At 36.1% G+C, this 16,426-nt stretch overlaps 1 protein-coding gene across 1 annotated transcript in view; it reads right to left on the reverse strand.

The window, feature by feature from the left end:
• LOC131067289 (uncharacterized) overlaps positions 1–16,426 on the reverse strand; it is a 112,304-nt gene that overhangs the window by 78,138 nt on the left and 17,740 nt on the right. Inside the window, exons 2-3 of the mRNA XM_058002243.2 lie at positions 12,070–12,168; positions 6,054–6,231 (exon numbers count right to left, since the gene is read on the reverse strand). Of these exons, the coding sequence (XP_057858226.1) occupies positions 6,054–6,231; positions 12,070–12,168 (277 nt within the window). The remainder of the gene's footprint in view (positions 1–6,053; positions 6,232–12,069; positions 12,169–16,426) is intronic.

Genomic DNA, 16,426 nt, shown 5'->3' on the forward strand with positions numbered 1-16,426 from the left:
CTTGATCAATCCTTGGAAAAACTCTCTATTTAATCCAAAAACACCCTATTATGTGTACACTTCTGAATAATGGAAATGAGAGCCCAAGACTTCCTTATATAGAGTTGGAGGGAAAATAATCCAATTTCAAATTCAAAAATAATTCTTTTTCCCTGAAATGTGCTTATTGACAATTTAAAATTAACTTATGTCCAAGTCCCCCTTCCCTAGGCATCCACTTGAGGATACATAAAGTTACTTTACTAAAATAATACTAAAGTGAAATATGATAACATATACTTCAGAACTTTGGTGCATCATTTAAATATTCCCAGCCAAGTTACAGAAACTACTCCCAAGCCCCTAAAAACCAAAACTGATCACACCAAGGAGTAACTGAAGCTAAGGGAAGATATTCAGTGCCAAAAATGGGAACTTACAATTAATGGGTGTGTTCTCCAAGAAGTGTGGACAAAATCTAGAAGGCCAAAAGCACTTTGAAAAGCATCACTGCAATTCAAAACACCAACTAAATTCAATACCAACATCAAATACGAAGAAAAATACACCCAGAGCCTTGTGAGAAAACCCAATAACTGGCAAAACACTCTTAGAACAACATTGCATAAAAATGGGAACATTACATAAATCATAACTCTGAATGTAATTGTAAAAAATTTCATATTGGAGAAAAATTTACAAAGAAGAGGATGAACCCCTTGACGTAATCAAATATAATATTCTGTTAATTCTGATCTGTATTAACTCATGGGAGAGATCAGGGCACACGAGTGCAATGGCATGTAGAAGCAGAAATATATCCTATCCAAACCCTATAGAAGGGTCTGAGGTGTGAAACCATCAGTCTGCTATCCTTGAATCGCTGAGCTCACTGTGTCTATACTCTATACCCAATCTGGAGTATCTTCAGCTCAGATCTGAGATGTTTGATCGGCCCACATGACTCCATAAATGTCTGGTCCCAGGTTTCTATGTAATGTCCCCAACTTAGTTACATTTTCCACACTGTCCTAAGATGAGTTCAGATATAATTAATTCAAGAAATGTCTTCATTACAATGAGAGGCAATTCATTTACAAAGTACAAGAAAGTTAGTGACAGACCAGTTCTGACGCATGTCAGAACTGTCTGCCTTTGCAGCAGTTAAATAATCCAGTAACACATTAACAGCAACTTTATTATGAATATGTATTAAAGAGCAATCCGATATTAATAAGGAACACACTCAGATTTATTTCAGAAACTAATAGTTATTTCAGCATTTCCAAAAGCCACAATTAGTTAAGAAATATATTAAGGAAGGCAGCAATTCATTAAGAATAGACACCACCCATGGGAAGAGGCAAGAGGAGGTGCCTAATCAACCTTCTTGGAAACTATATAATGAAGAACCTCATTCGGGAGAAGGCATAATGGAAAGGAGAAGACAGATCAATCTAGGACAAATCTGGAATCAGAGTTCATTAAGGAAAATTTGCATTAATATTGGCATTTGACATTCTTTACAGCAGTCTATCTCTGAACATAATTGTGGTATGCATTATGGTTCATATTTCATTAGTATAATTTGCTAATTTAAATAAGAAGAATAATAAATAAACATAATTGTCAATTATATGGAGTAATAATGAATATAGGTATATGTTATTTTATATAAATATATATAAACATGAACGTACTTGTGAAATAGAGAGTTGTATAATCAATATTGAATTATTCAATAAATAAGAATAAGGGCCAATAATAATGAATTCAGTTTAATATCGAAAAAAAAATTAGGAATATATATACATATATCAAAACATATACATTTATAATACATGGAAGACTATTATAATAACCTAGCCTTAAACCTTTCACTAATGCTTTTAGGAAGGATAGGTTGGTTTGTGTAGGGAAAGGCAAAGTAATTCCATCCCAAAATAGGTGAGCCCCAAGAGGTGGTATTCACGGGTGTTCATCAAACCCTTGGGCCAAGTGGTGGTATTGATGGGTGTTCATGAAAACCTTGGGCCTATTTGTGGAGAGGGTTTCCAAGCACCCTATGACAGTAAACCCCCATCCTCCATTAAGGTTAGGAAAGAAGTAATGATAAGGTCTAAATATAATAATTATTCATTGTATTATGAACAATTACTTATCTCTGGCTTAATAATTTGAAATAAAGAATAATGGTGCATAATAATGTATAATGTTGCATGTTAAACAGGCAGTTCCTAGTAGGGGACATTACATTCTAGGCCTATGTTACACCATAATGAGATTGCTTCTACATCAAACGCAACACAAAGGGCGGAATTCCCCAGTATGAAGAAGGGTAGGTGAAAGTGATCAAATCAGATAAGATGATGCAATTCAAGAATATCTCCCACTATCATCACATCCGTCATGAAGCTTGGATAATATTGAGTATCAAGAGATATTGCACCATCAGAAACACTTTGTAATGATCTACAAGATAAGCAAGCTGAAGTGGCACCTATTCATCATCAACCCAATCACATCATTCCAACTCAAGGCATCCAGATTCAATGTACTTGACTCATCCAATGATGAGGATAACTACCACATATGAAGGCACAAAGTTCAATGTACCTAGCCTCATCACTCATTGGTGTACATTTAGAAATAAACATGTGTCCAATTTAATGTAATTTTCTCATTGGCTGAGAAGAAGTTTGTTGTAACAAACCCTAATTAGGGTTTTATTGTAAAATCTTGACAACTGATTGGAGAAATATTCTGAGCCATTGAATTGTATTGAGGGAAGTCTATAAAATGCTTGCTCTTCTCATTGTAAAGGTCAATAGTTGGTAGCCAAGTAGTTAGTAGTAGAGTAGAGCAAGAGAAGAAGGCAGAAATCATTGCCAAGGCATGTAAACAAACATACTTTTCATTGAATTCATGGTAAATAGTGGTGCTTCTTCCACATATTGCATGGTTTCTTGTTATATCCTCAAATTTAGATAAAGTTGATTGATTATGATGGAGAAGTGCATTGATATTCGATGAATCATTCGATTCATACCATTTACACCTTGTTGATTGCAAGTTGTAGTGCATGGTTAGTCTGAACCTAATTATATTGTGGCTAAGTTCGATCGTGAATACTTCATTTGAATTGAGCCAGAGTTGGGTATTTCAATGGATTGTTTACAATATGAAGATCTTTCACTACCTTAGGAGATCGCACTCTTTATATGGCGTTGTGAGCTATCTCTAGTTAAGTAGAAAGTAGTTTCATGAAGGATTTGTTTATCAAAGCATCATTCATTATCGTCATTGTCCTTAAGAATTAGTAGTTAGCATAGATTCTCTAAACCCTTTACCTTTTTGTCCTTTTTTTCATTTGAGTTGAATTAGTTTAGGAGAAGAAGCATCACATGATTGATACATCCGATGTTCATGTTCAAGTTGTAGTTCATAAATGTAAGTCCCCTTGGATTACCAGCAATCACATCAACACACTAAGTCTATCCACGTACAATGTCAAGACCTAACTATAGGAACCTTGGAGTCACCTCGTTTAATCACGAAGTTTAGCATTTGAGGAGATTTTGTTCAAGAGAGGATAGGGTACTCGGTATTTTATTTTGTGTTGTAAGGTGTCATAAAAAATATATCAACAGAACCCAACCCCAAAAAAAATTGCCTGAACCTACAAACCAAATCCTCGAACACAAACCCAAACTAGTACTAAAGCTGATAACTTACGTAAAAGCTATACATTAACCCTCGTAATGCTATCCCTATAATGCTATAGGAAAATGTCATGTTTCCAACTCTTTCCATGTAAATCAATTGCCATGTTAATGTCAAGTAATGTTGCAAACTAGTGCAAATGGATTTTCTTGGCCAACAAGCTTCTGGCATATGCTGCCAACAACTTGGAAGGGCAATTTATTTGCAATGCACTTGCAATTGAACTGCCTGATAAGTTTTTGTTGGCTCAATTGATTTATGTTCCCTAATTACCCAAATCAAGGTTGTCATTGCCACTAAATGATTTGATCTTGACCCTAAAAAGAGATACGAAAAAATCAATTCAAATAAAACAACATCAAACCTTTTTACACATCTCAGCTAAAAAGAAAACAAATATTGCATACCAAAAAAATTTAAAAACAGCAGCTTTGAAGGTTTGACCAAATAAAAATGAGGTATGTAACAACAGCTTTGAAGGTTTTATAGAAGCCATTTAGTTTCTAACTTTATAACTCAAAACAAAACATGTTAGCATTAGCAGCTATGGCCAGGTATTTGACATTTGAAAACAAAACAAAAACAAAAAAATAATTAAGAAAAAAAAATAAGAATGTGTTACATACCTCTTCCTCCTTTTCCTCTTCCTTCTTCTTCCTCCTTCCTTCATTCTCCCTTGCCTCTCTTTAGTTTTCAGTTTTTTGAACGTCCTCCTTTCTTTTTCTTGCAAAACTAAAATTCTGAATATGCAAATGAAAACACAAAGGGGTAGTGGCTAACACAAATAAGTGTACAATAACAAAAAATCATGTTCAGGGGTCGTACCTAAAATGTTTTAGCATTTTTTTTAAAAAGTGATAAAATGTTTTTGCTTTCATAAACTTTATGCCTGTGGGTTACATCACAAGGATGTACTGACATTCCCTGGATTTCCATCATGGGGAATGTCCCAAGAGACATCCCCCATAATGGGAATATGTCCCTGGGATGTCCTTAATTTCTGCAAAAAAAAATGGCGATGAAGAGGGGATATTTATTAGAATATTTAATTATATTTTAGTCACCTATATTCAGTTCCTTGTTTAATAGTCATTTAGCTTTTTAGTTAATTAGCTTTTAAGCTTTATTTAGCATTTAGCTTTTTCTTTTTAGTTAATTAGCTTTTAAGCTTTATTTAGCGTTTAGCTTTTTAGTAGTTCACTTTAAACGACTTGTTCTTAATTTAGAACGTCGTCCTTGTAATCTCTTTATATATGCTTGTATATTGTTGAATAGATTATCCAATTATTGAATCATTCATTCAATTTATTTTTCAATATTTTGGCCCCATCCCCCATCTCGAAGACAATTTCCATCCTAAATCCCATAAAAACCCACTGGTAAAAGGAAACAAATTAAATGAATATGGTGTGTGTACGTATATAATAAACAGACGTTAAACTTCTACAAAAAGAAAAAGAAAAATGCATATAAAATAACCAATCAGACCATAGCATTGTTATAATTTTGGCATCCATACATCATAAAACATATCAGCCTCAAACAGAAAAATTAAATGAAAGCAACTTTAAATACCCTCTAAGTATGTAGAATCTTAATGTGATTAGGAAGATTTTACCTGCTAATCACTTTATGAAAATAGGAGAACAACTTTTAAAAACGAAAGAACGAACAAGTAACTTTGTAGGGTACAAAGGTCGATCATCACTCAAGTACTAAATATATACAAATTTTACATGCATCAAGTATTTTGTCAAGGCAATTATGTGAGTTGGATTCATAATACTAATGGTATAGGCATGTATAGGTAAACAACCATACAATTTAGCTATCTACTGAGCATACCTAGCATTGTCTTGAGTCACAGAAACTTACCCCGGTGTCCAGGCTTCTATTTCTCACATCAGTATTATACTATGTATTACATTTTGAATGACTTGCAAAATATTAGACAATAAACATTACACCAAGCTTCCAAAACTCAAAATACCCAGTCATCAAATAGTCTAGAGCTCTAATCTATTCAACCACAGTATTTCTCAAAAACAAAATCCTAGAAAAGATTTAGGCTGCAACTGAGGTAAAAATGAATCCAAACCACTCAAAATAAGAAACTTACTTTTCTGTCCAGGCTTCTCTGTTTCACATAAGTATTAGACAATAAACATTACACCACCAAGCTTCTCTCAAAACACCCATTCATCAAACAGTCTAGAGATCTAATCTATTCAACCATAATATTTTTTTTAAAACAAAATCCTTGAAAATATTTTGGCTGCAGTTAATGCAAAAATACATACAATCCACTCGAAGTAAATGGCAAGGAAAGTGTGAAAGAACTGTATTCTTACCCTTTTCTTTTACAATGCGTCTTGAAACCTCATTTAAAACCTCTGAAACTTTGTCATCTTCTAGAGTTGAAGATTTTCTGAGATGAATAAGGCTTGCCACCAAATCAGGATTGAATGGCTTCTCATTCAAAGCATAACGAATATACTTCCTTAGAATCTCTTCCATGCCAAAACCAGTCTGCATAGAAAAGGGATAAATACATTAAAAGAAATCGCTGACATGAAATAAGAAAGAAATTATAGTAATGTGTGCATATGGCCAAAGCAGGTTGATAGCACTCAAAAGTGCATTCAGTTACATTAGGAAAGCACTAAGTTAAACAAAACACTATGCTCTGTAAAGAAATCAAACTCTCAAACAAATCAGCTAGTTTACTTTTCTAGCTAAATTAGTGTGGAACAGTAGATAGAATCACATTAATGTGATTGAACCATAGTAGCAAATTAGCAATTCCATTCCACACCATTGACATGGTAGACTGAAAGTGTAAATGGAATTCAATTACTCAGGTTTAAAAACAGAAAAAAGTAAAAACTAAGCAAAAAACACTTAAGTTGGTAAAAATAACTACAAAAAACTTATGTTTTTCATGTCAAATATAGACAGAAACAGACATAAACATATAAGTAGAATTTATGCAATGTTGCCAATTACAACTTGTAAAGTTTCTCTCAAGCCTAAACTCTCAAATTGTCAATGAGTTTCAAATTCTCAGTTAAGTAAAACACAACTTTAAGTATAAAACAATACTTGAATTCACAATTAGCCTACAAGGCTCCTGAGCTATAGAATGTGAAACCAATGCTGCTCCAATATCCTGGTTTTCCTCCCTTCAACTGCAGTCACAATCATCAAATGCCTCATGCAAGATGACCAAATCCTCATCATCAGCTTCAATATAGGGTTAGGACTTAGTTAAATAAAAAAACAAGTTAGGGCTAGGGCGTCATGGTTAAACTTGAACTTTAAAATTTTAACCCTAAAAGTTAGGGTTAAACTGTAATGATTGGGGTTAAAAGTTATGCTTACAATTTCAAAATGTCTAGCACAATACTTTAAGCCCTAACCCAAAAACGTTATAAACTTAAAATTTAAACCAACAGAAATCTCTTATGCATCTTACCTCTTTTGTGTGACAGCATAAAGATCAGATTGAACAAGGAAAACAAAAATAGCAATCATTGATAACAAGTTCAACAATCCTCAAAAATCTCCTATCTGCAAATTCTTTTGTTAACTTATAGTGTGAAAAATTTTATTCTAAAGAGAAAAACTGTCAAAATGAAGGGCAATTGGAAAAAAACAGAATTAGAAGTGAGTAGAAGTGAGTTTTGAAAAAAACTGCCATGCAGTTATCAAAACATGGTTTTTTCAAAATAGAACCCTATGCTTTTCTCAAATGCCACCTTGCAGTTATTGAATAAACCCTCTGTTTTTTCAGAAAACTGCCTCAGGGTTATTGAATGAATGTATTTTTCCAAAAGAAAAACACATGCTTTTCAACTCAGAGATTTGTGCCTGAAAAAACTTGCCCAGGAGTTCAAACAGCATTATATATGAGTTGTACTGCCATTGACCACAGTTAACCACATATTTTTCCCATCTTTACTTCTGTGGATTGAACTCTATTATACAACATAGTCCTAAAAGACCGTTCTATATTTTGGGAATTTAGAAATTGCATACCAATCCTAGGTATTGTGCTTCTCAGAATGAGTAGGACTGGCAATGAGACAAAAGAGATTTTCACAAAGATGAGACTAATCTAGAACCTAAGGATGATCTAGGGGTGGAATTCAATGTAAGAAACCATAAAACGTGTAAGAACAATATTGACAGATTATGTTTTCATATATTTGAAGTTTTGAATGAAACTTGAGAGTTACCATATATGACTACAAAATTAACTGGAAGATGGCTACAGAACTAGATGTGAAACTCATTAAATAGTTGTATTGTGTACTGATAAAAATGTGAGGAAGATGACGCTAGACAATTACGAAGAGATACAACTACTGATCACATCATAATTATACTGCTAAATCCTCCTAGATCAGTCACACCTCAAAAAGTAGTTGACCCCATTGCATCAATTTGAAAAAGCAAGTGGGTTAAGTATTTTACAACTTGTACTCTGATGTACCATTTTCCTTCGTGAAGTATCTGACAAGTGTGATGCCTCCTCCTATGTCTAGCATGTGCATTTATGACTTGGCTTGCTTCTATTGTCACAATGCAATCACAATTTATCCATACCAGTTTGAGATCTTCCACGACTTCATGTCTGTCCAACAATGGTGGCAATGGCATCATCATTTCATCCACGTGTTAATTACTTGAGTATACTTCCAAGGTGGACCCACTCCTTCGACCAACTTGTGCAGATACACAATACAAAGGCTTACCAATTGCACAAGGGTACAGTTCATGATTTTATATCTTATTCTATGAATCCCTGCTTTCTAGTAGGACAAATTATTAAATACATTAGTTTGCATAAAATCATGGTTCTTTGTATTATTCAAAAAGGAGTAAAGAAAATATAAGTTGTCACCACTAGAAATCACTTTAACTGGATTTAACCTGCTCGGGGTGAAAGGAGTTTCAGAAAACTCTGGCTGACACTTAGGCTGACAGGCTGAAACATTGCTAAAGCAATTAGTCCAAGATGTTGTTTTGGATAACCATACCTAAATGAAATCAATATTAAATGGATGTAAAGACCACCTTGTGTAATGCAAAAATATTCCTCCCTACAGGCTATTCAATTGTCTACCAACAGTCTTCTTCTAGGTTGCCATTGTCCAACAGATCACTGTAAACCGTCAGAAGTGAACAATTAATTATATGAGAAGGGTAAAATTATGCAAACTTTGCACTAGCTTTAAGGTAATTCATAAGTATAATAGTTAAAAACCATTCTGCCCTTCCCATCATTGAAAGCTACGGCCAGCTAAAAGGGGCACAACACATCACCAAAACCATCTAACTTCTTATCATCATCAGGTCTATATGGCACAAAATGAGGTTTGCAATAAATCCTTCAAGACAGATTGCTCATGTCTTTTGGTCTTAATAATATGCCTCTAAACTTTATTTGCCTAGTTAATAATATTTTCTGCCTGCAACCTGGAAATGTATTGTGGTCTCGAAGCATGTGAACCTAATGTTATATTTTCTTTATCAACACAAGTTCCAAGCCACAATAAAGCCCTTCTTAAGACACTTCAATTAGATACCTTGACCCTGTCATAAATGAACATAGCATACAACCAGATATAAACAAAGTTAAGCTACTCAAAAAATGGACTGCCCTTTAACTGTTTCTCATTTAAGAGTTTTTATAAAGGGTTTAACTCTTAATAACATTTTATTCATCATTATCGTCACATAGCTTGCCCCCTACATCAGATCACTAGTAAGAACTCTCCCACATGATGTCAAGCCAAAAGAGGCTTTCCTAAGATCAAGATGGAAGCTTCAAATTGCAAAGGTCCGTAGCAAGAAAGGCAATCTGTATTATACCATCTAAGAATTTTGTGACACACCAAAATCAATGCCCTAACTTAAGAATTAAGACAATGGAATCAATATTCACTTTGCATGTAAACAGTGTTGTGCAAGAATTGCCAGCCACTACAGTTATCAAATTCTCAAATCAGAATTAAAGAACATATTCACTTTCAGTGGACATCTTATATAAACTTTGTTTGGCAAACCAGTACACTGTACAAAAAAGAAGCAAACATAAAGTGGTTGAACTTCTCAGTCAGCCTCCAGCCAAAGTCCTTAAAATTTGTGAAGTTCAATGTGCAAACTATAATGATCGGAAACAGCTCTTCCAAACCAACCTTGACTGCCATCTGATCTTAGATGTACTCAGCAACTTACCATTGTTCAACTAAGTAGCTGAGTTACCAAGAAACAGAAATGCAAACTGGATATGGCTATTTTCAAGAAACCCCTTAACAAAAATGGCATAAAAACATCTGTACAAAAGTCCATATAGACATATAGAGAAAAGACACAATTTTCAAATTTTGTACATAAAAAAAGATAATAACCCTATAACTCCCTGAAAACACCCTTGCAACAGCTAGAAACCTGTTAGAAAGGCTCAAAAATAGAAACAGGGAATGGCTATTTCCACGGAACCCCACGGGGCCATAAGAAAACAGCAAGAAAACATCTGTTAAAAAATAGTATAGATATATTGCCCATAATTCTCAATTTTCATGCATAAAAATATAATAACCCCTTTAACTCCTTTAAAACACCTCAGAAACAGCTGAAAACATGTAGGAAAAGTCTCAGATATGCTGGAAAGTATTTGAAAATGTTTTAGAGACATTTCTATATCTATTTCAATCTAAAAAATATCAGAAGTGCACAGCAATGAACCACTAGGAAGTTAATGATATCAAGTTTCCACAATTCATAGTGAATTATTACTGATGCTTCTGGATTAGATTGTGTAGAATTTTTTTGCATTAACATTTCAGATCACACTCGTGATCCATCATCAGGATGATAAAGGAAGCTCAAGACAATTCTACACAATCTAATCCAGAAGCATCTGTAATAATTCCCTATGAAGTTTCTTGCAATTTACTCGAGTATTGAAATCGGACCAAAGCAGAAAGGTTACCATGCAATCTATAATTCAGCTTTGTATTCTAACCAATTAAGTCCAATAGCAGCTAGGCAAAGAGGCTCACGCCTCTTCACATGGGATTCAATTTGGTATTCACATGACACCACAGCACCTGCAACAATATTTTTGTTCACAATCCATAAAGACAAGCATGCAAGAATTGTCCCTGTGTTGGCTCATTAGTCATTCCAGAGCATTCAACCAAAAAGGGGGACTGTATTGACCATGTCCAGTATCCTTACAATTATGGTAACTGAATAGTGCTTCCCAACAACTAAAGGCAACAGCAAACACATCTAGTCTGCATTAACCCACACAAACACTCGTGCCAATCATAATCAATGAACCTATCTTATCCTTTGTAGAAACTTCAGATGAAAAACATTCCCAAAAAGAGGAAAAAGATATATTAATTGAAAAAAAAAGGATGAACCGGCAGGTAACAAATATAAAGAAATAGAGAGAAAAGCTTCAAGGTTTTCCATTTAGATTCTGAAACCAAAAAGCACAGAAACTCATTGAAACCCCCCACAGAAATAGCTGATCCAAGCTTAAGGGCAACAAGAAGCACAGACATCCTTTTGAAAACATGCTCTTAGAAGTTGCTATGAAATTGTTTATGGGGGTGGTTAAAGGGGGTGGCTCAACAGATCGTACTGCCAAACTTTATTGTGCTCAGACCACTGATTGTACACCCCAGCAAGTGCCAAGAAGACAAATAAAGAAGAGAAGTACCTCAGTTCTGGAAAAATGTATATATAAACATTAATAATCGGATCAAATATTTAATAAAGATGAATCCACAGGTACCAAATATAAAGAAATAACTAATAAGAGACTACTAGTACACAGCTTACTATTTAGAATCTAAAACAAGCAAAAGCTCAGAAACCCATTCAAACCCACACAAAGACAACTGACCCAAACTTAAGAGCAACAAGAAACACAGATCTTTGGGAAACATCATTTTGGAATCTTGCATTTAGAAAGTGCTTCTAAAATTGTTTATAAAAATTATCCATTCAAAGGAAATGACTCGACATCATACAGACAAACTGTAACGTGCTTATAAAAACACAAGTAAGAAAAGTAAATGTACATCGGTTATGAGAAAATGTATGGACAATATTAATAATCAAAATGCTAGTTTAACTTCGTGTCTTCATTTTTCCATGTTCTTTATATAACTAAATTTTGGTACTGGTAGATTGGTGTTTCTGTTTCTGTTTTAAAACACCATAAAGGAGTAACAATTATGTAACATATTAAACATCTTCTCCTTATAAAAATTATGTATTTGAAAGACAGAAAAAAAGATAAGGAAAAAGTATATTGAAAACCATTTGAAATGACTATACAACCTTCCGCATAAGCCGATGCAATGCCGCATAGTTTAGCTCATCTGGCTTAGACTCTAATAATTTATCCAATGTCTTGCACAACATAGCATTTGTGTTCACCTGCGAGACAATCGGTTCACCAGTATAAAGAAACAGCAGAGCAAGTACTACAGAGTAAAAAAATGTCAAAACTCATGTGCAACGTAAGATAAATGATCAGAAAGGAATGTGTTTACCAAAAATGAAGTCCAGATCAAGCACCATTTACCGACATAATAAAATAGCTAAGATACAATAACACACTCAAAGAAACAGAAATTTAAAGAAGAAAGGTACAAGCAAAATGAGTAACAATGAACTCACACTAGCTGCAGTTAAATATGTGAAAATAATAATCCAAAGGAGCTCAAAACAAAGTTTTTCTTTTAAATGACTTGAAGGAATACTGATAAACATATTCAATAGGAAGCACAATTCCACGGAATTTCCTGACGGGGATGCAAGGACATGGGGATGGGTTTCGGCGATGAGGGGACCAAGAGCCTAATTTTGGGGACAGCGTCAGGGCGCCGATGGGGGGCAACCCTGAAATCAATAGTACTTGAAAAAATAGTTATAAAAGGATGTATAAATATAAGAATCACAAATGAAACTTTGGCAAACTAGTAAAACTTAGAAACTACTAAACTTTAAAGTAAAGATTAACAATTTAACATTGCAAAATAAAAATGTTAGACTATAAGGATGTATATTTTATAATGATGATTCCAAATGTTCAAAATAACAAAATGGAGTGAAATAAAGCCTCTAATCATCCCCAAACTCATCACTAGAACTGTTAGACTCCACGTGATCACTCCTCTTCTTGATCTTCTTCTTTCTCCTCCTCAACCCTCTTGCACTTCACTCACACTCTTTCACCTTGCACTTGTCTCACTCTAACTCACACTATCAGCTTCTTGTTGATTTGTTTGTGTGAGTTGAAAAGAGGACTTGAAGGTGTTTTATAGGCTTCTGGGGTTTAGGTGGGGCCAATAGGCAGCGCAAGGATTGAAAAAAAATTGAGTTTTAAAAAAAAATCTGCCATTTTGGCCATCCAGCCCCATGGGACTCCTAGGTGTCCCTGAAACTTTCAAGAAACTTCTGGGAGTCCCCCGAATGTCTCAGGGATGTCCTAGAGTTCCTAGTGCCTCCAAGGTGGTGGAGGTGGTGGTGGTGTAGGAGGGGGTCGTTTCCCCCAAGTCCTCGCATCCCAAAAATGTCCTTGTCTTGGAAACGTGAGGTGTTTTGGTGGGGACGCATCCCCATGGAACATTGATGAGAAGTATAAATAATGGCTCAGACTATATCGTGGGAGTGGAAATCTAGGAATGGGGTTAGGAGGAAGATGGTTTTCAATTAACTATCATGTCCCTATACGGTTATGAGTTATATAAAAGAGAGAGAAAAACACAAACAACATATCAAGCTATATTTATGTGTTATATGATATAGAGTATCCAACCATGGTATCTAAGACAAGAATGCATCAGACTTCAGTTTAAAATCCAAGAACATTATTACAAAACAATTGTGTTTATGAGAAAGCAATATTATGTTAACAAATGAACCCACAAAACCAACGATTATTTCACAAAGAGAATTCAATCAATGAATGATAATGATAACCATTATACAGAAAAAAACTTAAAGCAATGTTCTGAATGGTGGTCATGGTTTTTACTACTAAAGTTTACATTGGGCTTTCCTCTTAATGTGCAAACCATTAAAATCCCATATATGACAAGTGTAATGTCTTTGGAAGGGCATGGATGCCTTCAAATTAGGTTTTCTGACTGCTAAGGCCTTAATCCCCATAGTGGATGCATAAAATCACAGCATTAACTTGTATGACAGATGCAATAGCCTTTGAAAAAAACTGGAAACTTCAAATTGTACCTCTGGATTGCTGCCGAACTTTCAAAAATGGTTGCTAAGAATCATAGCATATTATTAGGAAACATGCAGCAAGGCGACTTAACAAAAGTTAAACTTATCATGACATGCTAGCAAAAGCATCAGGAAAATGTTTAAATCATTTTTCACCTACCCTCCTTTGCCTTTAGAACAGTTAATCTCCATTAGAATATATGCTAAATTTGGTGGGGATCTAACCATACGACTATAGGTCTAGGTGAATGAAGAAATTTATAATAGCAAAATAAAATAGTGGAACTAGTGATGTTGCTGAAGAAGTTATTTAGTTCATCAATCTACCTATGAAAGGAATCATGCTCATCATGATTTTTTCTTCTGACAATAAGCACATTTGACCCTACATGATTTGAAAGGCTTTAGAGAATAATCCTACTAAAGAGGGGCAACCCTACATGACAACATTTGTCCATTTTAGACATGGAGAATCTTTGAAGATGCCATGATCCTTGTAAAAACAACAGGAGGAGAAGTCTTCTATAGAACAATAAGATGGAAATAAGAGGAACTAAGAGAGATGATGAACCCTCCTAAGATTTGAAACTTTATATCAGTTCATGATTACAAAACACCCATGTGTAAGCTGTTGGCGGCAATATTGTACACAGAAATAAAACTAGTTAATTAAGTTGTAATTGTCTTGGTTAGTTGGCAACCGCAGGGTGGTAGTTGCGGTGCGACGGTTGGCGCTCGCACCCCCTCGGTACCTTTAAATACTTCCGAATGTAACTTGTGAGGGAACAACAACACTTAGGAATGGAATAACATCTAATATATTGCATCTGATATCTATGGCACTATTATTCTGCATTACGTACTTTATGCTTTAAGTTATTCACCCGAGAGGGCAAACATTTGGCGCCGTTGCCTAGACGTACTCGGGAACAGAAGACGCGGATGGCGCACGGACGCGATGGGCCTACCCGTCGGTGAGATGAACCCAGAGGCCGACGACGTGCACACGGAACAATCGGCGAAGGGGAAATTGAACCCTTAATAATCCTGGCACAAGGTTGATATAAATTGTGGCCGAAAGGGAAAAATAAAAAATAAAAAATAAAAGAATTGTGTACATGGTGTGTGCTTGCTATGTACGGAAGTGATTTATGCCAAATATATTAAATAAAGACAGAAATAAGAAAGCAGAAACAGACGGGTGGGAGGCCGCGCAACGGGCCTTGATTCTGGAACAGCAAGTAGAACGTAGATGGAGGCTGAGGCAACTTGCCAAAGGGTGGCCCGAAGGGAACCAAGGAGGTGTCACAAAGGGTGCAGAAGCCGAGGGAAATTTCTACGCGTCGCCAGAACACCGTAGGGTGCGGAGCCACAAAGAGTTTCTGGAGGAAACAAGGTTACGACGGAATCTAGTCGAAGAGACTCAGTATCAGTTTAGAAACTTATCCCTTACGCCACGAAGTGAGGATCACGAGAGGGAGCCAAGAGTGGGTGCGGGCGACAACGGAGGGGAGGACAACCGTACGGTTACAGGTGCCACACACAGCAGGCAAAGCACCGTACCTCCAGTCACCCACGCATGACACACCACCAGCGCTGGAGGGAGCGGCGCACAGATGTAGCCACAACCACCTCCAGGAAGACGAACCCCCCTCGATGGTGGGCAAACAGAAGTTGCCAAAATTCAATGGAGATGGCAACGATGACCCCGTACGGCACTATCGTACATGTGAGACAATATGGTCAGCCAACGGGGTAGTTGACAAATCAGATTGGGTGGTGCAGTTCCCTGCCACCCTGAGAGGAGTAGCCATTGATTGGTACTCTGATGTGGACAAAACAAAGGTGGGAACATGGGATGACCTACAGAAAGCTTTTGAGAAGGAGTTTCGACTCCTTCGAGATGATAATGAGATCGTGGCGGAGATACTAAGCACAAAGCAGGGAAAGCACGAAACAGTGCAAACATACAACCGACGATTAAAGGAATTACTTGGGAAGATGGAGAACCAGCCGGCTGATGGACTGAAAAAGAGATGGTTCGTGGAGGGGCTGAAACACTCTATCCGGAAGAAGATGAGAATTGTTCCACCAACTTCATACGAAGATGCATATAATAAAGCGATGGATCTCGAGAGCGAGACCAAGACATCGAAGAAAAAGAAGAAGATGGATAGCTCGTCCGAGGAGGATGACTTGTCACAGGAAAGCAGCAGCGACAGCGAGGCTGGCAAATGGGTGCAAGCGCTCCAGAAAGACATGGAGCGAATGAGGAGGGAATTCAAAACAATGAGAAGCACCGGTCGGACCGAAGGGGACATATGGTGCACTGAGTGCAAAGAGGAGGGGCACACAAAGGGTACTTGCCCGAAGAAGGCATTCTGCGAGATTTGCCAAGTGATGGGACACTCCACCAAGGAGTGCCCATACAACATGAAAACCCGGAATA

This window comes from Cryptomeria japonica, chromosome 7 (assembly GCF_030272615.1).
Source record: "Cryptomeria japonica chromosome 7, Sugi_1.0, whole genome shotgun sequence".
NCBI classification, from domain to species: Eukaryota; Viridiplantae; Streptophyta; class Pinopsida; order Cupressales; family Cupressaceae; genus Cryptomeria; species Cryptomeria japonica.